This window comes from Nipponia nippon, unplaced genomic scaffold (assembly GCF_047370975.1).
Source record: "Nipponia nippon isolate SJK-2023a ecotype South Korea unplaced genomic scaffold, ASM4737097v1 scaffold_5, whole genome shotgun sequence".
Lineage (NCBI taxonomy): Eukaryota > Metazoa > Chordata > Aves > Pelecaniformes > Threskiornithidae > Nipponia > Nipponia nippon.
In genome coordinates, this window is record NW_028262369.1 from 57,120,856 (window position 1) to 57,143,963 (window position 23,108).

Consider the following 23,108-nt stretch of genomic DNA (forward strand, 5'->3'; position numbering starts at 1 on the left):
GCAACAAAGCTGGTGAAGGGTCTAGAGCACGTCTTATGAGGAGCAGCTGAGGGAGCTGGAGAAAAGGAGGCTGAGGGGAGACCTTATTGCTCTCTAGAACTACCTGAAAGGAGGTTGTAGCGAGGTGGGGGTTGGTATCTTCTCCCAAGTAACAAGCGATAGGACGAGAGGAAACGGCCTCAAGCTGTGCCAGGGGAAGTTTAGGTTGGATGTTAGGAAAAACTTCTTCACTGAAAGGGTAGTCAGGCATTGGAACAGGCTGCCGAGGGAAGTGGTTGAGTCTCCATCCCTGGAGGTATTTAAAAGATGTGTAGACGTGGTGCTTGATGACATAGTTTAGTGGTGGACTTGGCAGTGATAGGTTAACGGTTGGACTCGATGATCTTAAGGGTCTTTTCCAACCTTAACGATTCTATGATGATTCTAAGTAACAACAGCCTCTGCATGGGTCCCTGGCAATGGGCATTGCATCCAAGGCCCAGAGCCCTAACGGGTGCCTCTGGTGTCTTTGTGCAGCCAGGTGCGGGGTGCACAGGACCTACACTGCGTTGGGAGTTCTGGTGCCAAAAATAGCTGCAGGCTGGGAGCGTACTGGGGAAAGTATTAGACACACTTTCCTTCTTCTTACCTTGCCCTAGACCCTCACAGACACTGTTGAATAACAGCAAAATGGCACAAATTAACCCCTGATCTGATGTGGTACAGCCACTCTTGTTTAAGGTCGCTTACATATAGCTGCCAGTAGATTGGCAGGGACAAGAACTGGTTTGCATCATTTAGTGAGTCATTTTTGGCTTGCGGGGAGCACCTTTCAGGACGTAGATGGCAAATTAGTGTAGAAGACAGTTTGTTTCTCTGGCCAGCATCTTTCCCAGGCACTGTATCTATGGGAGATGCTGTCAACGATGACAGGATTTTGCTGTAGTTTCTCTGATGAACGCTTCAGCTGCTGCCCTTGCACCTGATTCTTAGCAGGACAGATGTATTTACTTGATTTATTAATTTTTATTAACGTTAAACCTCTTCAAAGAGCAAATGAAGATGTGACATAATACAGCTATATGCAAATTTTTCCCAAACTTAAAGCAAATATGGAATTGTACCGCTATTTCACAGGAATGACCCCACAACGTAAGAGCAATTAGCTTCTGTGCATGGTTTGGAAAAGTGCTGAGCTGGAGATGCTCTGCGTACTGCCAGGTCTTTTGCATACATGGCCCTCCGCATATCTGATGCGCTCACAGAGCAGGGAAAAGAGCCATGGGGATGGTGGAAGAAGCTGTGGCCAAGATCTGAGCTGCAGGCAATGTTTCATGTGCTTGGTGCCGATGTTTCATAGTTCAAACAGTTGCTTCTTTGCCTCCTTGTCATGCAGAGGGCTCAAGGCCTGGTGGAGGTTAGCCAAGCTTGCAGGAGGCCAAGTAGAACCATGCCCAAGGTAGGTCTGGAGGGGAGCAACACCAGGGAGCAGCTGATGATTTGGAAAAAAGATTCAGTGCATGTTCCCCAGCTGCTCTTCATCTCTGGGTACAGGTGCTCACCAGCCCTTAGGGCCCATCACCTCACTGCAACCCTCCACAAACAGCTCAGCAGTGAGTGCTTTAGAAACTAGTCGTTTAGAAACATAATGGTGGAGACCAGTGCAGCAGGGGGAAAGCATGGAGCAGCCTGGGAATAGATCCTGCTAGAGCAGAAGAGAAATGGAAGTTTTGAAATCCCAGCTCCAAATCAAAGCTGGAAGTACTCTGTGCACTCAGCTGGTTTTGGGGCTTGGTGTCCGAAGCTCCTGCCATAAGGCAAAACTAGCATCAAGAGCTGAGACAGTCAGTAACCAGTATGGGAGCCGTTGCATGTGCCCACTGGTGAGACCTGCTTTGCAGTCCCATCCACGGCAAATCTGCAGCTGTTCCCTTCTCCCAGCTCCACTAACCCAACTGTCGAGCGCTGCACCAGGAGACAGGCATGGTGCAGCCCCTCAGCCAGTGCCTGACGTGCTGGTGGCCTCTTGGAAGAAGGGAACAAACCAACAGGGTAAATAAGAGGAGGTGGGAGCCTGAGATTTCCTTAGCTTGCCGTTTCCTTATTTAATGGTGGGTCCTAGCACTGCCGGGCATTGCTCTGCTTCATTGCCCATTAAACCTGGGGTTCACAACCGTGGTGGTGGCACTCTTGAAGAGGGGGTTATCAGCCTGGAGGGAGAGAGGTGAGAGGCCCGTGTTGTTGTGCTGTATTGGATTTTCAGCAGTGTTACCCACTCCACCCCTCCCAATGTCGTTGGCAGAAAAGCCCACAGGCTGCTTTAGCCCCTTGCAAAATCCAGCCAGTCTGCGAAACCAGCCAGTGGGGAGGGTTCAGGTCTGCCAGGCCTGCCTCTGGAGACAATGTTCCCTCCAGGTGTCCCCTGGATGTACATGCGTGTACATGAATGTCCCAGCACACCCCACCACCATCTTACATCATTCCACTTGGCCTTGGACTTCTCCTTCTCGAACCGGCGGTATTCCCGGCGGTCAAACAGCTCTGTCAAGAGCCGCCAGATCAGCAGGAGCACCAGGCCAATGAGGGCCACGCCGGCGATGGTGCCTCCCACAATCAGCGCGATGTTGGGAGGCTCTGGGCACTCTGCGGGGCAGACAGACAGAGTCCGGCTGCAGCCCCTGGCAAGGCCACCATGGCAGAGCTGGCAGCTGGCCTGCAGAGGGACAGGAAGAGCAGGGCTAGCGTACCTTTTTTAGGATCGACACTGACAGTGTATATCTCCTTGCCATCCTCCTGGAGCATGCGGAAGGAGATCCAGCAGTTGTGGGAGTCCTTCTCCCTGCACTGCCTGCTCACCCCTGTCAACTTCGTGTCCAACTGGATGTTGGGGCAGGCCTCGGAGCAGTTCTTTGCAAAGGGGCCACTCAGGAAGGCCTTGCACTCCACGCAGGAGCTGCAAAACAGGCGGCCACAGCTCACCTCTGCAGGGGCAGAGGCTCTCTCACCTGGCTTTGACTGTGGCTGGACTCTGCCCAAGCACAGGCAGGGCTTGCCTGTGCCTGCCCGGCAGGTGGGGGCATCCCCGCCACCCCCCATGCCATGTCCACACGTGTCACTTACACATATCTGCCACAGGGTGAGGGGCAGCCGGGGCACTCCTGGCAGAAGGGGGGCTGGTATCCCCCCCAGCACTGGCAGCGGTTGCAGTGGCAGGTCCCGCGGTGGCTGCACTCGTTGCCACGGATGTTCAAGCAGCCATCCGTTGACTTCTTGCACTGGCAGGCGCTGCCCTGGTACTCAGGCGTGCACTTGCACTCCCCGCAGTCGCATTTCCCACGGTCTGCAGCGGAAGACCTTTCAGACCAGGATCCTACAAAAAGCCAGATCGCCCTCCCTCCGCCCATGCTTGGAGAGCATCACCCACCCTGCGCTCTCCATGCCAACCTCCATGGGATGGTTGAGGAGGTCCTGCAGGCTGGTGCAGTGGGACCCAAGACTCCCAAACCCACCCACCTGGGATTTGGCAGGGAAAGGCAGCATCTCCCTGGGGATTTAATCTTTCTAAACAGTGCCCCAGTGGAGAACCCATCACGCAGATGCATCACCTTTGCCACCGCAGAGGGAGCCGTTGTGAAACTCGCAGTTCATGTTGTCACACTCGCAGAAGGTGCCGTAGATCTGCTTTTCAGGCACGTCGCTGGTGTGGCAGATGCACTGCCCGCACACACAGTCCCCCAGCCCCGAGCAGATGACCGAGCTGTTGTCCTTCCGGCAGCTGCCCTCTAGCTCCTTGCTGGTCTTGCCTTTGGTGTCACACTCGCAGTTCTTCCCCGTGTAGCCCGAATTGCAGCTGCCATCAAAAGAGAGGAGCAAGCCTGGGTCAGCAGCCACAAGAAATGCTGTGGGGCATGTGTGGGGCCCAGACCTCAGCCACAGTGGAGCAAATCTGGGACAGCCTCACCGAAACCCAACCACGGCTTGTTGGTGCTAACTCTGTGCTGGAGCAGGGCAGCTGATCCGGAGGAAACCTCAGAAATGCTGCTCTCCCCACTGTTCATATTTACAACACCAAACAGTTGCCTGGAAATTATTGTTCTATTTATAATTTCCAAACCCTTGCCAAGGAGATCTGAGTGTTTCCTGAGGAAACCCAGTCTTTTCCTCTCCCTGTCACCAAGGGGCCATGAAGTGATAATTGCACTCAAACATCTGCGTGAACTACAGTCCCAAAGTGGGATTTTGAGAGATTTCTACAGAAATCTGTGCCTGCTCAATGGGTGGGTTGGTGGATGGTTGGATGGTTGGATAGTTGGATGGATGGGTGGATAGTTAGATAGACAGGTGGGTGGATGCCCTTACGAAAGCAGCAGACCCCACCAACAGAAGGGAGAGCTCATTGTGTCCCCTGCCTCCATGAATGTAAACCATCTCTCTGAAGAAGAAAATTGGTGCAAAGGTGCAGAGCCAGGCCATGACTGATTGCCACATGTACACCCCTCTGCTGAGCCCTCACCTGGCCCTACATTTTCCAGGCGTGGAGGTGCTTGGAGGAACCGAGTGCACCACGCAGCTGACCTCGGCTTGGCCCAACGGCCCTCTCCCAGCAGCTCCCTAGCTCTGGCAGCATTTGAAATAGTGTTTGGGGGGGGACAGCACGTACCTGCAGATCCCACAAACAATGCTGCCTTTCCCACTGCAGGCAGCTGGGTCAGGCTGCTCGTTGCAGTTGCAGTTGCAATTGCTGTCCAGGTGGACAGTGAGGGTGTCTGTGAAGCCCAGTGGCCGGATGGTGAAGGACTGGCTTTTGATGCACTCCTTGGCCGTGACCTTCACTCTGAAGATGACCTATAAAGTGCAGAGTGAGAAAGGGAAGGGCCAGAGGCCATCAGGTAGCTTCAGCAATCGGAGGGCAGTATCAGCCCCAGGCTGAGCACATGCACATCCAGCGCAATGGAAGACTCCCCCATCATGCAGCATTTTGGACACTCTTGGCATTAAATTCATGTAAACAGAAAGCCTGAACAACAGGCTAGGTTCCTGCTGTTAAAGAGGATGGGCATCAGGGACCTTGTGAGCTGCAGGGTGTTCCTGGTACGGGGGAACGTACCTCATCATTGATCTTGACATTGTCGCACTGCCCTCTCGCTTCATCCAAGACAACCTTGTTCTCACTGCACATGGAGTCATATTTGACATCCAGGACATCCGGCAGGGTGGAGTGGTCCAGGATGATCCGCGAGGAGAGGTTCTGTGGGGAATATTGGAGAAAGTGCCATCAGTCCAAGAGGAGATCAATGCAAGGGAGTCTGGGGCTTCCCCCCAGCCCAGGGGATAGGGGCAGGGAGCACCCCAGGCTGGGGTCTCAGCTGCCTGGAGTGGTTCTGGAAAGGCAGGTGATAGCACTGGAGAGGTGGGAATCTCTTGCTTGCTGTGGGGAGAGGGTCTCAGCATGTCCTGTCCTCAAAGCCCTGGTCCCAACTGTTCTCTGATGGTGAGGACACACGATGAGAACCTTGCCCTGCTCCGAGCCCTGCGAGACAGGCAAAACAGCCTCCTCCAGCACTTACGTTGTAGGCCACCTGGATGAGTTCAATGATGTTGCTGGAGTCCTCATTCAGCTCTCCCACTGCAGACTTTGGGATCATCTCACTGAGTTTCTGCCAATGGAAAACAAAGAGGTGAGCGATGCCCCCATGTGACGGCGGCGGAGCAGGGGGCAGCAGCAGGAGGACACGCATAGCTGTTTGTCCTCCTGGGGAGGGACAGGAGGCACCTGGAGCATCTGAAGTCTCCTTACCTTGTAAACATCCACCATCTTACTGGTGACAGCAAAAATAGGCTGAATGTTGTTTTCAGCAAGTTTCTGGACCAGCTGGCCAACAGACGGGTAGTCCTAGGTGGGGAGAGGGATGCCACTCTCAGCATGATCTCCTCCATCAGCAGAAGGGTGAACAGTTTGGGTTTCACGGCCCAAATTATGGTGATTATGGTGACCTTGTGGTCTCAGCAACAGGCTTGTTATGTGACATATTTTTTCTGCCTGGGGGAGCAAGGCTGAGGGTGCAGAGCCGCTGAGCAGCCCCCAGGTACTTACAAACTCATTGCTCTTCTTGTACATGTTGTCCTCCAAGTGGCACTGGCCGTCGTTGGGGGTCAGGATGGCCCCAAGCTTGCCATCGCCAGCGAAGTGGAAGCCATCATCGGTAGCATACACCAGCAAGCGGGTCACATTGCGCCAACCGATCAAGTCCTGCAAGTGGCACAGAGACCTGTCCCTGAGCGGGGCTGGGAGGACAGTGCCAACAGGCATGGTATGGCCCTTGCCAAAGCATGGCTAGTCTCATGTTGGCCGCAGTGTGGGGCAGGGGGCACAGAGGAAGTGGGTTACAGAAGATCAGGGTCAGGAGGCTGGCCTAAGATGCTCTCTTGTACCCCCCCAGAGTAACCTGCCCCACTGCCAAATCAGGACTTATACATGATGGTCTTCCAGAGCCCACCTAAAGAGGGGCAGAGCCACCTCCTGAGGGACGGTGCGTGAGCACCGCAGCAGCAGAGCAGACACGAGGACTCACCCCACACACCGCTGCCTGCATCATGGCATCCAGCCCCCCCTCTGGAGCATCCAGGTTCCCCGAGATAAACTGCTTCCCCACTTCGCTCTCAAACTTCTTGGCGTTGTCCGTCAGTGAGAGGATGTGCTTGAAGGCGAAGGGAGGCTGGCATTGCTTGTCCTTGTTGGGGCAGGGGTTCTGCAGCTTCTCGGGGTGAGTGTTCACAAAGGGCAGCACCGTCTTGTCCACAAAGGAGCCAAACCCTAGGGCATCCAGGACCACAGCGTCAGGGGCCAGAGCAGGCAGGGACCGGCAGGTGTCCCTGTGGCACAGGGTGTGGACAATCTGCTGGCCCCCGTGTACGTGTTCATGTCCCTTGCCCCGGCACACTCGAGCCTGGCAGAGGACGGGTTACGCTGCCTGCTGCCTGCATCCTGCTCCAGCCCCGCAGCTCTTCCCAGCAGCAGACAAACAGATGTGCCCGGGTCCTGTGCTGCAGACAGGCTCACCTATGCGGCGAGAAGGGGTGGTGCTCTCCAGCGCCCTGAGCAGCTCCCCTCCCAGCTTCTTCACCTTCTCCAGGTCATCCAGCATGGAGTAGGAGAGGTCCATGAGGTAGTAGAGATCAATGGGGTACCCCATGGCACGGCGAAACTTCACCTCAAATACAGCAGGCTGGCCTATGGGAGGGGGATGCCGGGATCAGCTGCGGTGCTGTGGCTCACATCTTGCCCCATCGCCCACCCCCCACTGGGATCCTCCTCTCTTTTGGAAGAAAAGGGGAGGAAATGCAGGCTGCAATGTGCTGCCACATCTCGGCTGAGGCTGGGGGTGAGCGGAAGGGTGTTGGAAACACCAGGTAGACCATACCTATCCTCAGTTTCAGGTGCACCTCCTGGGGAGTCAGCTGTATGTCGTTGCTTAAGGGACTGTCCTGTGTCTTTGTAATGTCGTTGACTGGAAACTCAATCTCATTCTGCGGACATCCCCTCTGCTGCAGCTGCTCAATGGTGTCACAGCGGATGGAGTCTGGCTCGCCGGCTTTGGTGAAACTCTGTGTGTTGCAACATCAGCAGGAAAAAATTAGAGGAGCAGGAGGTGAACGGGCTTGTTACAAGATGATCCAGCTCCCAAATCAGGTCTCCAGGGTATTGATGGAGAAAGGAAGGTTGAAGGGTCCTGTCTGTCAGATCCCTCCTGGCCTCATCCACCATGTAGGACATGAAACACTCCCATGATGCAGTCTCCCCCCTCCACCACAGGCAGAGCTGGGCAGGGAGGGTGACCATCCCGCTGCCTGTCAGCTGACCGCTGGGGACTGACAGCACGACAGGCTACATGGACCTACCGGCTTCTTGCACCAGGCACAGCCAGGACCAGACTGGATGCAGTCCTTGCATGTCCCCACCTTGATCTTGGGGCACTCCATGGCAAAGGCTGAAATAGAGAGAAGACAGAGTTGGTGCGGGGGGGACTCGGGGGAGGCCAGTCTGCAGCGGCGGCAGCCATGGGGTGCTCTGACACCCAGCACCAGGCACCCATGCTGTCCTGAGCCCGCCCTGCCTACAAAACCCACACTGGGGCTCCTGGCAGGGCCCTCACTTGCCTCGCTGTCCCTCAGCTGGGCTGGCTTGAGTTAATTCCAGTTCCTGGGAAATGCAGGATCTGGCCCTTGCACACCTCTCAATGGTGTGAGAGGTTGTTCCTGCTGCTGTTGGGCAGCATTTGGGTCCCCCCCCTATTTCACTGCCCACATAAGGTGCTGGGGGGAAGGCAGTGAGGAAGGGCAGGTTGGGCTCACCTGTCATCACCAGCAGCACCACCCAGGTCACCACCAGCAGACGGAGGCAGCAGTCACATGACATTTTCTGCAAGACAAAAAGCATCCCTGTGACTGCCTGGTGCATGGCATTTGCAGGGAAGGGAACACTCAAACCCTATAGAAAGTGACTGCAGAGGATGGTGGCCCCAGGGTGCCCTTCCTGCAGCCATCCCACTGCGTGACCCTGCTGCAGCCCCAGGAGTCGGGCAGTCAGGACCAGGGCAGCCACCATGGGTGTGTGGGCTGACTCAGGATGGGTGCTGGCGTGCTTTTACAAAAATAAGTTGATTTCCAATATACATAGCTTTTGGACTAAATGTGGAAGTCAGCAGAGCAGCTGAACTGCTGCAAAGCTTGGTGTAGTGTTTATCCAGACTCTTCAACCTATATGATTATATCTATGTAACATTGGAAAATCTCAAGCATTGCATTTAGTTTTAACTAGATGTGAGTTTTTTCAGCTTCTGTGTTGACCTGTATTTGTATGGAAATTGGAATCAAAATTAACAAAAGGACCATTTCTATTAATTAACTAGCAAGGTGTGCTAGATACGTGGGGAAAGAAGTCTATTACTACTTGCTTTACCTTTAACTGATTCATCAAGGAAATGAACTATTTAATGTAGTGAATTAATATAAGTTTTCCTGCTGAGGGTTTCCAACAAGCAAGGGTTTCCAACATCACGGCATGGGTGACCAACATCCTAGGAGAGCTGCAGTCTCATCTCTGAGGGAAGCAGAGAGGCTGGCTCACACTGCATGGTGAGGTCCAGCCTGCCAGTGTGGCAACCATCAGGCTGGCTCTTGCACAATGTGCAGGGCAAGGAAGCAAGACGGGGTGTTGGAGTCAGACCTGCACAGGGAGAGGGGCCAGGACGTGATGCCATGGGTGGGGGCTCTGACCCTGGGGCGGGGAAGGTGGCTGCACATTTCTTACTGGTGTGCAGGCAAGGACTCCCAGCTCATCATCCAAACCCCACAAGCACTTGCTATCCTCAGTTACACCAGCATTTCAGAGCATGATAGAGACACTGTTCTTCACAAGCACGTTCTCACAGTGCTTCTTCTAGCTACTCACACTACTCACTTCTTGCCCCAAAGCACATCTCCTGATCCCAGAAGTTTATTCCATCCATAAAGTTGGCTAAATTGCTCTTAGGGAGTGATTTTTCAGTGTTCTTCCTGTGGTGTCAATGAGATCTTGTTCATTAACAACGTCATTTCTCATAATGCCTTTCCTCCAGCATGGCCCTGGAGCAAAACCCAACAGAGTCATGGCCTTGCAACATGGACGCACACGGGGAAGTGAGAAAAGAGGAATTTGTTAAAAGAGGAAAAAGGAATAAGAAAGCATGAAGGAACAACAAACATTGCCCTTTTTAGCAATATTAGACACAGCATCAGAAAAACAGGTCATTGGTTTTGAAATAGCTCTGATGCTGCCCTGAGCAAGAAAACAACCACTCCCTGGCCCCTGCAACTTGGCACAAAGTGCCATCACCCCTTCCTGTGAACCTGCCAAATTGACAGCTCAGAGTCAAATGGAAACAAGAAAACAAGGGAAACCTTCAAAAGGAACTGAGGCCACGTTAGTACGTAAGGCTGCTCAGATCCCCGTCTGAGATGTCAGGATGTCCTTTCTTATCTCGTCAGCCTCTGTAAGATACCAGACAAGCAAGGGATGACACTGGTCAGCCTTGAAAGGTCTGCTTTCCTCCTGAGGGCAGAAAGAAGGTCTAGGTAGGTTGATGGGTGTCATTTCAGTGACATTTGCACAGTGAGGTTTGTTGCCCAGCTGTAGTATGGACACGGAGATGCCGCAGGACCGCTATGGCTGGTTGCCACCATTGCTTATGGCAGGGGTCATCTGGATGTGAAGGTTTGCAGCCTTGGGAACCCCACGCTGCCCAGGAGCCAGCCTCCCCAGCAGAGCTCCAGCAGCCTTGCTACTGCACGGCTGCACAGGGAACAAGAGGCGCCTCTGTGGTCACTCTGTCAAACCCTCATGGTGATGTGGCCTCGGAGCTTGCTCTGACATGTCTGGCCCAAGACTATCCTGTGGTGGGTGGACAGAGCCTTTCTTCACAAAAAGATCTTCTACAAGTCCCTCTTCACCACCACAGTCCAACTTGTTGAGGTTTTAAGGGCATTGTTTGTCATCACAGGTGCAACGTCCCAGACTGCATGATCTGCACTTGCCGTGCTTAGCCGGCCCAACACATTTTTGTCACCTCCAGATTCTGCCAGCACTGTTTGAGCTTGCAGACAACAGGTAAAAACTCTTAAAGTATAAAAGAAGAAAAAGGTCTTAAAAGCTCTTAACAAGGCGGGGTGGACACCAGATCCCTGTTGGAGGACCCTTCTGGGTGCACTTTGCTGGGAAATGACTTTGATCACTCATTTGGGCTGTGGTGCTCTGTGCCTGGGATGCACCCGGTGACCTGTGCCAGCGCAACCTGAGAGGTCCTCCAAGAGAAACATCACACTCCAAGGCACTGCTGGCTCCTTCATGACCACATTTGCTGTACTCTTATCTGTATTCATGCTCTTCACTTGTTATTGATCGCTGCTTGCATCTGCTTTTCCGCACGTGTCTAGTTAATTAGTGGTGTCCTGGGGATGCTGAAAACAATGGGAGCTCATATTTCTGCAACCCCCCCAAAAAATGGGGTCAGAGAAACAGGCTCTTGCCCAGCATGAGCTGCCACTGCTGGCAGGAGGGAAGACAGCTGCTCCCACCCTCGTTTCCTGTAGCACTCAGCTGATCAACACCCCAAATGTGCCTAATTAGGTTCCAGCTCTTCTACATGCTACAACTTCCCACACAGGCTGTGGGGACCAAACCCAAAGGCTCTATGAGCTCCTGCCATCCCAGCTGCCCAATGTTTCCAAGTGTTTAATTCCTGCTGCCCTGCGAGGGCGTGGGGCAGCGGATGGTGTGGACCGAGGTTCTGCAAGCTCGTTATCCTTGCTGGAGGTTAAAGGTTCCTCCTTACAGGCTCATCTCATAAAATAGAGGAAGTTTGCAATTAAAACTGGATTAAAAAAAAGCTCCCAAACCCCAGAAATAAAGTGGAAACGTCAACACACACCCAGCTCTGGCTCTATTGAGTTTTGTAATGTAGGGTTCATTTTATGGGCTGGATTTGGATGCCTTTCTAATCCCCAAAGTTGTTTTTTTTCCCCTGTTGCAAGAGTATAAGCACACCCTGATACGAGGGCAGAGCAGCAGAAGAAAGGTTGCCACTTCTTTTCTTCTGCTATGGAAGGAAATTATTCACTGAATGTGGGTGGATGAGTGTGTGCATGACGTAGAGTGACTTTCAGTGAACAAATGGGGCTTCTGCTTTTGTCTGTCTCCTTACAGTGTTCAGGGGAGGGGAAAGCAGGTTTTCGGTCTGACTGTCTGCATTGGCAGGGCCCAGACATGGGCCTCAGCAGCATTTTCTCCAACACCCTTGGTGATCCCTTTGACTCAGTCCCAAACTTGCATTGCCACCACCAGTCCTGGGTGCTCTTCTCCTGGGTGTGCTCTGCTTAGAATGTTGGGTTTTTTTCCTTTTTCATAAGTTAAGGCAAGCAGAGAAATGCACACAGTGCATCCTCCTGCCCTGGTGTGAAGGAGGAGAACTGCAGAGCTTTACAACCGCATTCATCCCAGGGTGGGGACTGGGGTGCCAAGACCAAGTGCCCTGGCTAGGGGCAGGGTGCGTTCCCACCAGGCTCTGCTCCCTGGCCAGGGCTGTATGGTGGCATCAGGGGGAGAAGGCTGCACCCCAGGACCAGGGTACTCCTTGGCGCTGAGCTCTGATCTTCTCGCCACATGCCTCGGGCAGCTTGAGACCAGAGCTCTGCTTCTCCAGGAGCCCTTTGCAGAAGCCACCAGGGTATTCCATCTATGGAGCATCTCTTGCTTGCTGTATGTTATATACCTGGCATGGCTCAGGCAGGGCAAGATGGTCCTGAAGCATCTGCGAGCCAGAAAATGTGAAGGCAGCCTTGGGGAAGATGCACGAGGAAAGGGCTGTACTGCGTGCAGGCAGGGAGCAGAGCTGGGGCAGACCAGCCTCTCAGGGTGCTGGGTATGCCGGCGGGGGGTCGGTGGGATGGAGCAGGCTGCTGTGCAGCATGGAGGAGTTGGGATTTATAAATAGGGCTGAAGGGGAAGTGTTGATGCTAGTGGCGGTCTCGTTGCTATAAATAAGAGGAGCGTTCAACAGCAGAGACAGGTCTTGCAGTCTGTTAGCCGCAACTCCCCTTTAGTGCTTTGCTAAACATCTGTTTTCTTGCAAAATGGCAGGATGCCCTCTCATGTCCAGTATCCCAGGAGGACTCCTGGGGTGTTTGTACCATCTGCCTGCAATGGTGAGGTGCCACTAGTGTCAGTGCTTGTGCCTTGGTGCCCCTGAGCGCTTCCTCCAGCTCCCAAGCATCACTTGGTGCTGTGTATTGCACCCATCAGCGCTGCTCCTTTCCCTCACAACTCTGGGTGGCCCCAGACCCCATGTATGGGTGGTAAACAAGTGGAGCAGGGTACAGCAAGGATGGGAAAGTGGATGTTACTTGGTTTGTGGCCATTTCCTCCATCACTTGGTTGTGTGACGTGGATATTTCCCATCAAGGCAGATGGCCATGTGCAGGGCTGCCCACTGGCTAAGACGCCCTCTGTGCAGAGTATCACACTCAGTGTGTGTGTATACATATTTTTATATATATTTATATATATAAAAATGACAGACATAAAATATAAATAAAAATATATAAAAGTATTTTTATACATCTATATCTACAAAAAGCATATGTATATTCCTATGTCCTATTACAGGAAACATGTATACATTTTATATGTATTTCTTTCCAGCACCTCCAGTCCCTGCAGGGGATGGGTGTGTGGGATGAGCACTCTCCCATGTGCACCAAGTGCCTGGCCCGTGCTGTCCCTTGGCTCTGAGTGCCAAGGTCCCTGGGTGCCCTTGGGACCCTCGCCCTGCCCTGGGAGGCTGGAGACTTGTGCTGTTGGGTCTCCCTGGGTCAGAGCCCTGCCTGGATGGGAAGGGGCTGCCCCACTGGCTGTCATGCCCTGGGTAGTCTGGGATTTTTAAGAGCAGAGAAGCCATTTCTTGTGCTTGATCTGCAGTGGGCATCACCCCTTGGCCGATCCCAGCAGGGACGCTGGGACAGCTGCTGGGTTTGCAAAGATGCAGGACAGAGTCCCAGGGCTGAGCAGGGACCCAGGGACCTGCCCGAGGGCACAGTCTGTCCCCTGGAGCTGGCAGAGCTCGTGCTTTGTGGGAGCAAAAGAGGGTTCCCCTATTGCCACCAGCCCTGTGGTGAGCTGAATATGTCTTTCTCTGAGAAAATAAATCACCCTGCACCATGCTCTCCAGCATGCTGAGATCGCTTGCAATTGAAACAGCACCAGGATGAGGACAGAAGAAGTGCAAAACCACCGTGTTAAGCAGGATGTGACAGCAAAACACACCATTTAAAGCCTTCCCACACCTCGCAGAAGCTGCGTACCAGCATTCTTGCCGGCTGCAGGGTGCGACGCCTTTATGAGTGTTCAGATGTTTGCTTTTCACCTGCCTGGGAGGCTGGGAGCTGAGGCTGCGGTGTTGGAGAAAGCATTGAAAACAGATGCCAGACTGCTTTCCCTGACACCTGGGGTGTGCCCTGCATTTTGTCTGCATCCGAGAGTCATGAAGATTTTGAGAAGGGTCTGCTCTCCCTGGAGTTAGCTTGCCCGCAACCTCTGTTGTCTTCCCTGTCGCGGCCAGGCGTTTTCAATGATCGTCAGCAGAGTATTTGATGTGTACAGCACACAGAGAGATGGAAGAGGAGTGAGGGTCTCACCCCCCTCTCCCACCTCTTCTCCTAGGCCCACAGGGGTGCAGGGACCTCCAGGAAGGTCCCTGTGCCAGTGTGCTGGCGGTGGCACTGCACCGAGCCCCCCCGGCAGCCATCCCTGCTTCCCATGTGCCATGCTGCTGTGCCGGTTCCCTCTTCTGCTCTTCCCCTCTTCCCCACCACATCCTTCAGCTGGTGGTGGGTGTTTGTACAGGATCCCACGAGGAAGAGGGGTTGTCCTGAGAGGGGAGCTGGCACAGCCCCCAGCCCTGGTGCTTGCCCGATGCTGCTGGCTGGGCACGCAGCCACCGCCACTCTCCCCAGCGCCATGTGTGAGGGTGCAGGGGGAGCACATTGCACCCTCTCTGCTCTGCTTTCCAGGCCCGTGAGGCAGTGAGGAAGGGGTTATGTGGGGTCTGACACCCTCCCCACAATAACCACCTGCAGTTCCAGGCTTACTCCTACCTCCAAAAGCAAAAACATTACAGACCAGGCAAGCTGCCTTTGCAAAGGCTGTCTAGACTGACTGCCGTGCAATGCCGCACACAGGAGAGACACCGCACTGAGCTCCCTGAAGCCCATTTAAGGACTTGAGCGGCAGGAGGTTAGATCAGGAATTATAAAACAAATTCACTGGAAACACCAGAGCTATGAAACCACCTTGTCGCCCGGCACCCCCCCCAAGAAAGGAGGAACAGAAGCAAAGAAAATGGAGATGCTGTACTCACCTCGCATCAAGCCCTCTCCTCTGTCCTGTGCTTGTGCTGGGATGAGGATGGTCTCAACTTCTCAAATTTGGCTGGGAAAAGCAGCCGGGCATTGGGAGCTTTGCGACGCACCCCAATCCTTCCTTTCTATTTCTTACAGTCGGCTGGGGCAGAAAGGAGGAAGTCAGAGCAGTGGCTGTGGGAGGGCGTGTTCCCCCTTCAAAACTCAACCAGCCCCCTCGTGCTGGCCAAAGCCCTGCCAAAGCATCCTGCCCTGCGAGGCTGGAGCTGATCTCCTCCCTGGGCTACACTAAGGGGTCTACAGCCCTCCCACTGCACCTGGGAAAGGGATCCTACCTAAAACCTGCCCTTTTTGCCCCACTATTAACCTTTCACAGAACCACCGGAGGCCAGCCCATTCCCCCAGCAGACAAATAAAGCTGGTAGTGGGGGAAACTGGTTACTTTGGGAGCTATCAGTAGCCCCTAGGTGCAGAGAAGATGAGGAGCTGACTCTCCTCAGAGTCTGGGTTGGGCTCTGAAATTTTTGTGTCAGGGCTGGCTGCTGGTGTAGCAACACCTCCTTGCTTGGCAGAGGATGCCAGTGCCGTTCTCGCTGTGGCACAGCTCAGGGCTGTGGTTTTTTTTTTTAAGCAGCCTTCAAGCTCTGTTGTGCAGGCTGCAATAACTCCTCCCAATGCACCCGCAACAGTATTTCCCTGAGCAGAGAGGAACTGGCTCCTGGCAACTATCTCTTAACCTCTTCAGGGCACTAAAGTTTAAAAAAAAAAAAAAAAAAAAAAAAAAACAAGTCGTTCAGAAAATGTACAGGATTGTAGATTTTTTTATAAAGATAATTAATGTGAAGCTTTTGTTAATTGCTTTGTAGGTTCCCCTTCCAGCAAGCTAATGTTGAGTGACCACAATGCATTATAAGATACTGATGCAGTTCACCTGCTGCTGTCTTACAGTTATGGAGCTGGGTTTATTTTTGCAGCAAGCAAAGAGAATTGCAGTGCCAGCAGCAAATTTCTAAGCCCTGATGACTGCTCCATGGGTTAGCGTTTTTATTAAAGAAGACAACAGAGCTCTGGGCTGGTTTCAGCCAGCTGCTGGGTGTAGCTAGAGAGCATCATAGCAATTTTTGCAGCCAGATGGGAGCATCGGAGCAGCTATCGCCTGGCTGTGTGGGATATGGTGAGGACGGAGCCTGAAGACGAGCTTGCTGGGAGCTGGGGTGCCCACCCCAGCTTACTTGGAAAGCCTGGGTGGCTGCAGCTGGATTGCTGCAGAGCAGCCCCCAGCCCTGGAGCGGGTGGGCCAGGGCAGATGAAGCTGGGAAAGCTGTTGGGGCTTCCTGCCAGCGTTGCTGGTTGCAGATCTGGGGGAAGGAAGTGCGCTCGAGTGAGATGAGCTGTTGTAATTTTTCCTTTTGTATTGCATAAGGCCCTTATTGGGCTGCTCTTTTCTCTTCAATTATTTCATTGGGTTTGTCAAACCACTCTGCTCCCACTGACAGAAAGTCGAGAGAAGGGGGTGGGAGAGCTGGGAGCCTCCTGAGTTGGAGCAATGGGAGCAGAGCGGGTCTACCATGGGTCCTTGTAGCCCACAGCTGAAGCACATTGGCATATTCCCAGCTCCTCCCGAGCTGTTCCTTATGCTCTCTTGCAACCTTGGCCTTGAGCGGACATCCACAGCAAAGCACAGTCCCTAACAGTTCCCAGGGGACCCTTAACACGTTCCCCCACCCCTGCCTCCAGCATATCAGTGCTTAGCCTGGTAGCTCGTTAGTCCTGGCTATTTACTACATGTATTAGCCAATGAGTAGTTACTCTTACACTGTGTCCGTGCTTTCACAACCACATATAGGACAAGATGTCCAAGCAGAAGCAAGCCAGAGCTGGAGCAGGCAGCATTAGGATGCTGGTGTCCAACCTCTCCTGCTTGCTACCCCCCCGCAGCTGGCAAACCCATGCTCCTTTGGTGTGGGTTTCACCTGCTTGAGGTTTTAATCTTTGATACTTCCCAGTTTGGGAACAAATTCCATTTTTTAAAGGATGTCTTTTGTTTCTACATTTTATTTATCCTTGCTGCTGTTTAAACCTGCTGCAGATGAAGGGGTGGGCATCCTTTGGAGACATGTACGTGCTTAGTTGTAGTGCGCATGCTCCCCAACCCCACTGTAAGCATTTTAAGCTGTTACAACATTCCTTTTTCTATTTTCTTTTACTCATCTTTATTTTTATTAGGTCCCATTTTTAATTTTATTTTTACTAGAGTGGTTTGTGTTTCCCCCCACCACTGGCTGTGGGACCGTTGTGGTTTTTGCAGGATGCTCTTGAGCAACAGGGGTGGGGAACAGGGCATCCAGCTGTGCATCCAGCTGGGCACTCTTGGAGTGGTTGCCCCCAGAGTTGTTGATTTTGGTGATCAGAGATGTAATTTTGGTGTTTTGCTCCTAAATGATGTTCACCCAGCCTACAGCAGGGTAATGGAAGTTTTCCCAGTGTTATTTTCTCTCCCTGACGAACATTAAATCTTCCTTGGTGTGTCCCAGCCACTGCCATACTCCAGCTGAACGAGCGGTACAACGGAAGCAGGGATTCAGGAAGGCTGTGGGATCTCCATCCTCAGAGATATGTTTCATTTTCAACGTTCTAGGATTTGTATAGGGGTACGCTTGGTTGTCAGTAGGTGCCTGAACTGGATGTGGCAACTTTCCAAGCAGCATCACCTTCCCAGGGACCTCTCCCCACATTTCCCCACATCCTTGGTACTCACAAGGAGGGTCACCAGCCGTGCACTTGTGTGGCACAGCTTGCCTTGCACTCTCGCGCTGGCCACACCGATCCATATTCATCAACCCTTTGGCCGCATGGGAGTGGCTGCTGCCCAGGAGATGGACTCATTGATGCTGGCCTTCCTGCTAGGAGCAGCTTGGCTCCCCCAGACTTGCTCACCTGTCTGCAAGCCAGGGCTGAACAAGGGACCTGGGGAAAAGGAAAAAGGAACTTCAGCTGGCATGGAGAAGTACGTGGCAAGAAGTTTACCTTGCTTTAAGAAACCTGTTACCAGTGAACACGATGTTCATCATTGTATTTTTTGTATTGGTCTCGTTTTAATTTTTGAAGCTTTGAAAGAGCAGTGGAAAAATGCTACCCAGTGTAGGCCCAAAGTAAGGGTGAGGACACAGGTCCCTGGGGCTGCTCCCCAACGTCAGGCCCTGGGAAACACAGCTCGGAGGGGGACAGGGATGGCAAAGAAAGGCCAGCTGGAAAACGAAGACACATTAACCACGGAGAACCCATTGGGGCTTTTTAAGAGCAAAACCACTGTGGTTCCCAAGGATGAGGCTTTTTATTCACCTGAGGGGGAGAAGCAGCTTTGCATTTCACCCCCTTGCATGCATGGAAAGGTGCAGCTAGGGTTGAGGCTGTTTTGGCAGTGGTCTCCACCTAGATCTGTGACCGCAGAGTCAAACACGTGCTTGGGCTCCACGAGGGCTTGTCAGGTATTTTCTGCTGTTTTAACTATAGAAACAATTTCTGGCAGGGAGTTTCAGAGTTCAGCTTTCTGTCCTACCATGCCATCCTGGTCTGTCGCTGGTGCTACAGAGAGGCCTCACCTCTTCCAGGGGCTTACACCAGACTTTAACTGTGTCGCAGTCTCCAAGCACACTGAATGAACGCCCTCCGGCTGTTTCCAGGAGCCATCTTCGGCAGGCCGCCTGCCCCACTGACAGCCTTAAGGCGATTAACCCCCCCGGCTGCCCATCAAAGCAGAACGCTAGTGTTTAAGGCGCCACCATTACGCTTCAGAGTTAACAGCCGCGGAGGCGCTTCTCTCCGTCGCGCGGAGCTCCCCGGGGCCCCCAACGCCGCCGGGGCCGGCGCTCTCCGCTGCCGCACCCGCCCCGGAACCCGACAGGCCGGCCCGCCCCCTTCCGCCCCGCCCCGCCGCCCGCCATGGTGGGAAAGGCCAAGCGCCCGCGGCTCCACCGCGCCGCTCCCCGGCCCTGGCCAACTCGAGATCCGCCGCCGCTCCTCGAGCTCGGCCTGGGCCTCAGCGCGGGCGGCTGGAGCGCGGCGGCCGGCAAGGTAGCAGGGGCGGGCGGGGCGCGGCGCGGCGCGGCGTGGCGTGCGGCGGGGCCCCGCCTCCCGCGCGCGGGCGGTGGCGGTCACGGGACGGGGCGGTGGCGGCTCGCCAGAGGCCGGCCCGGCAGCGGCCGGTGACGGCGACTCGGGGGTGGCTGAGGCGGTGATCCCCCGCCTGCGCCGCCAAGCGGCGCGGGTCGGGCCGGGCCGGCACCCGATCCCTGCGCGGTCCCAGCCCGGCCCGGTCTCTCGAGCGCATGGGACGCCGTGGAGTTCCACGCGTTGGCCGTCACGGGCGCAGGACCCTCGCGGGATGTCACCGCACCGGCAGGCGTGGCTTCGCAGGGTGTCTAAGGACACCCCTCGGACATGGGGAAGCACTGGTGGTAGCTGACAGGATCTCAGAGGGGCAGGAGATTGAGTGAAGCTGTTTCCTGAAGGCCGGTCTCTTCCCACTGAGGAAAGTCGCGTTATGCCCCTGCTGCTGTTCCTCGGCCTCGGCGCTGCCGTGGCGCTCTTTGCTGGGCTGCTTATCACCAGCGGGAGTGTGCCAGCGAGGGCACAGCTCGTCCGAGCAGGCGGGGAGGCGAAGCAAGGGAGCCTGGAGCTTCAGGGCTCCAGCGCAAGGTCTTGCCTGTGCACCGTGGGAGTCCCAGCGTGCTGCTCCGGTGGTGGCTATTGCCGCTCCGCACCATCCGCCGCGATGATGGAACTGCCACGTAGTGGCAGCTATGGTAGCCCCCATAGCTATGGCAACTACGCTATGGCAGCCACTGTAGCCTCCCCAGGCCTTTAGCATGCAGAGAGGAGAGCCTGCTTAGGGAGGTGGTGGTGACAGACACATGCCAGCACTGCTCCTGCTGCTGGGGGAGCAGGTGCCTGTGCTACGTCTTGGTGGGCCAACTTGGATGCGGTAGTGGGGATTATTACCAGCAAGTGTTGGGAGTAGATAGGTAAGAGGCTCCCTGGCTTGTTTTGCAGTGGATCTCTTCGATTTCAGGTTAGGGTAGGTGGAGATGACCTGTCAGTTTACACACAATCATTTAGGAGATTTAGACCATGTCTGGTCTCACCAGCTGTGTTATTAGTACGCAGTTGAGGTTAAAGCTGGGTGCCTCCCCCAGCCCCCTTGCAGCAAAGACAGAACAGCAGTAAACGGTTTTTATGCACCTACAGGTTTCCTTGTGAGGAGGGAGGAGTAGGCTGTGCCATATACAGCTGGTTTTATACCACTATAAAGTTATGTGTCGGTGCTGGGAGATACTGCTGGCTAAAATAAATTCTTCTAAGCCAACCAGAGAAGCTACTGCAAAGCTTAGGACTTAGGGAGGTATTGCACGCTTAAAGGAACTAGATGCTGAAGATTTGGTAAGTTGCTAGTAGTCACTGAATCCGCTTAATGTCCGTCAGTTTAGGATTAGGCCCCTAATCTGCTCATTTGTTGCTTATCTGTATTGTTACATACTTACATACCTGTAATAAATCTGGCTTTTCCTAAGGATGCTGTTCACAGTTCTCCTAGGAGCTGTTTTTGAACCTGAATTTGCTTGAGTGAGGAGGCTGAGTTCAGGTAGAAATCTGTTAGGAATAGAACAGTCCAAAACATGACTTTATGAAACTTCCTTCTGGGTGGAAGAGCCTGGGGGCAACAGGCTGGTGGGGTGACTTACCTACCCCGCCTGCTCAGGAGAGGCACCTGCATGCTACCACGGGAGTGTGTACCCTGCTCCTGTCTGGATGGTGCTGGATTTGATTTCTTTTTTTTTTTTTTTTTTTTTTTTAAATGAATGTTGCCTAGTGGTGTTTGTACTGACTCCTGCTTAATGTTTCTTTTGGATAAGGACTGGGACTTCTCATCTTCTGGTGTCTTTTCCGGGCTGAAGATTGACCCTGATACTCTAGTAAAGAAGCTTGACTTGGACTCCAGAAGCATCATTTCCTCCAGAACAGGTTTGTTGTTGTTTTTTGAACGAGTGCCACATTAGGTTGTGAGCATAGGCACTGGGGACTGTATTTGCAGTGGCTGTCAGAACAAGCCTAGGCGAATTGAACCCAAACATAGCTGCCCGTGTTCCTTGCAGGTGCTTTTAAAAGTGGTTTCTGTTTGGGGTTGGAAGAGGCAGAAAGGCACGTATGTGCTTAGTGCTCCCTATGTGGGGAACCAGCTTCAGGCTACCTGATGGCTGCCGGGCTGTGCTGTGCAGCTGGAGTCCCCACCTGTGGGATGTCCTCATGTGTGTGGGATGTCCTCATGCAGCCCCAGGGGCTGAGGTGACAGCAGAGCCCAGGCTATGACCTCGTCTCCAGGCTTCCTCTGCAGCTGCTTTTGCCTCACCAGCAGCTGCCATTTGTACCCTAATATTTTGTCAGCTAGTTGCTTGTTGTGTGTCAACAGTGCTTTATCCATGGCAGCCTGATTGCAGCCAGTTCTCTCCTCCTGTCCTTTGCTGTTGCTAGGTCCCTCGCTCAAGGACTCCTGGGCAAGAGAGTCCAGCTCACCAGGGAGTACTGTGAGTGAGAGTGGGATCAGGGAGAAGATGACAGAGGCTTTTGTTTTCTAGTCCCACAACAAGGAAATGCTCCCTCTAGCTGCTTAGTGGCAGGCAGAGCTTTGTATGTGAAACCAGGTTTCACCTTTCTAAATGGAAACTGATGGCACAGCAATCTGTCCTGGTGCAGAAGGTGCGTGACTCCCAAATACCTTGTTTGCAAACTCAATTAATTTCTTCTCTCCATGCAGATTAATACTGCTACAGTGACTTTGTTTTCATGCCCAGGGCTACAAACAAACCCAGTAACCACCCACGGGCTGGTGATTACCCAAGCAGTAGTGAGCTGTAGCAGCCATAGCCCATTGGTCACATTTGGTCACAGAGTGAGGGAATGGGAAGGTTGTGTGAGGACAGATTTGCTGGAGATACTTGCCCTCTGCACAGAAACCTTTGTGAAATGTATTGTTTTCAAACCACTGAGCTTGTTGTTCATAACTCTCTTGGGAAAAGGAGATGTGTGCATATGTGTGTGCATGTGAACATAGCCATCTCTCTAATTAAATTAGACATCATGTTGTTGAAGACTGACATCCTGCAATGCTAGCCTTTCATTGCAGGCTACAGCTCTACATGTCTGGTTTATAAATAGACCTGTGCTGCTGGTCCCTGTGCAATGCTGATGATGCAGATGTGCAGTGCCTGACTATGTTTAACCCTCTCTTGAGGCTGCGTGCTGGCTTCCCGCAGACAGTGATGCTGAGCCCAGTGCTTAGCGCTCCCTTGCACTTTCCAGATGATCAGCTAAAAATAGCTGTTCATTTGGGGGCTCAAAACTGCAATTCAACGAGGCAAAAAGTGATTCGATTTTTTTTTTTTTTTTTTAAATCTTCCCAAGCTGCTGTGCTCTTTCTTCTTGTATCACTCTGGAGCCATGTGGAGGCTTTTTCATTATGGAAATCAAGTCCTTTTTTTGTGCTAATTCAGTGAACTGTAACTAGGCTATGCATACAATGGCAGACACCCTGGAGTTAGAAAAGAAATTCTAGGCAGACGGGCTTTGTCTCCTGGGATCGCTGGTCAGCTGAGAGCCTGTTCAGCAGGAAATTCAACTTGACTCCAACCCTTCTCCCCCTTCCTCCCATCCCCCTTTAGCTCGGCGCACAGGGCAGGAAGGTAGGATTCTCCTACACATTGTTATTTGAAGATTTAATAGCAAGACAAAAAAGTATTTCTCTCCCACTTGCTTTTCATGCCCTGAGAAGGTCAAGTTAGCAGACTGCAGGTAGGCTTACTCTCTCTATCTCCTGTGCTTTTCATAGCTGAAGAAGATTTTTTTCTTTCAAGGATGCTATGTGGCAGTTGAGAAAACTGTTTGTCCTCCCTGTGTGTGTGTGCGCACATGCCTCACATTATCTAAGATTGCTGCTATCTCTGTGTCTTGTGTTACGACCTGGCCTTGTGCCAAGATATCTTAGGGACAGCCAGGAAGACTTCAGTGTGGGCTTAAAATGAGCCTGCAGGGCATGAGTGAAACAAGGGAGCCATTACAGGCCTTGGACCTGGCAGAAAACCCTCTGCTGGGTTACCAAGCTCAGCTGGCAGCTACGGGTTTTGGCT

The 23,108-nt window shown here is 53.2% G+C and overlaps 2 protein-coding genes across 5 annotated transcripts in view; one reads left to right on the plus strand and one right to left on the minus strand.

Annotated features, from left to right (window-relative positions):
- Window positions 1-985: 985 nt before the first annotated feature.
- ITGB2 (integrin subunit beta 2) lies at window positions 986-18,801 on the minus strand. Of its 2 annotated transcripts, none has more exons than XM_009466171.2 (18): window positions 18,531-18,801; window positions 17,687-17,895; window positions 14,928-15,070; window positions 8,332-8,398; window positions 7,879-7,967; window positions 7,401-7,584; window positions 7,040-7,210; window positions 6,552-6,793; window positions 6,074-6,229; window positions 5,777-5,872; window positions 5,547-5,636; window positions 5,087-5,227; window positions 4,640-4,824; window positions 3,585-3,829; window positions 3,100-3,319; window positions 2,727-2,932; window positions 2,456-2,622; window positions 986-2,189 (listed from the first exon to the last, which is right to left on the minus strand). In XM_009466171.2, the coding sequence occupies exons 4-18, from the start codon at window positions 8,393-8,395 to the stop codon at window positions 2,124-2,126; spliced, it is 2,322 nt and encodes a 773-aa protein (XP_009464446.1). In that variant the 5' UTR covers window positions 8,396-8,398; window positions 14,928-15,070; window positions 17,687-17,895; window positions 18,531-18,801; the 3' UTR covers window positions 986-2,123. The 2 variants fall into 2 exon arrangements, with proteins under 2 accessions (XP_009464446.1, XP_087587491.1); XM_087731365.1 differs by lacking the exon at window positions 18,531-18,801 and adding an exon at window positions 9,440-9,603 and having other exon boundaries at window positions 17,687-17,894.
- A 34-nt stretch (window positions 18,802-18,835) lies between these two features.
- SLX9 (SLX9 ribosome biogenesis factor) overlaps window positions 18,836-23,108 on the plus strand; it is a 58,954-nt gene continuing 54,681 nt past the window's right edge. For 2 of the 3 annotated variants that reach the window (XM_087731367.1, XM_087731368.1), the window contains exons 1-2: window positions 18,837-19,002; window positions 20,841-20,949. In XM_087731367.1, the coding sequence (XP_087587493.1) occupies window positions 18,871-19,002; window positions 20,841-20,949 (241 nt within the window). In that variant the 5' untranslated portion in view covers window positions 18,837-18,870. Of the gene's footprint in view, window positions 19,003-20,840; window positions 20,950-23,108 lie in introns of all 3 variants that reach the window. The other variant, XM_087731366.1, reaches the window with a different exon arrangement.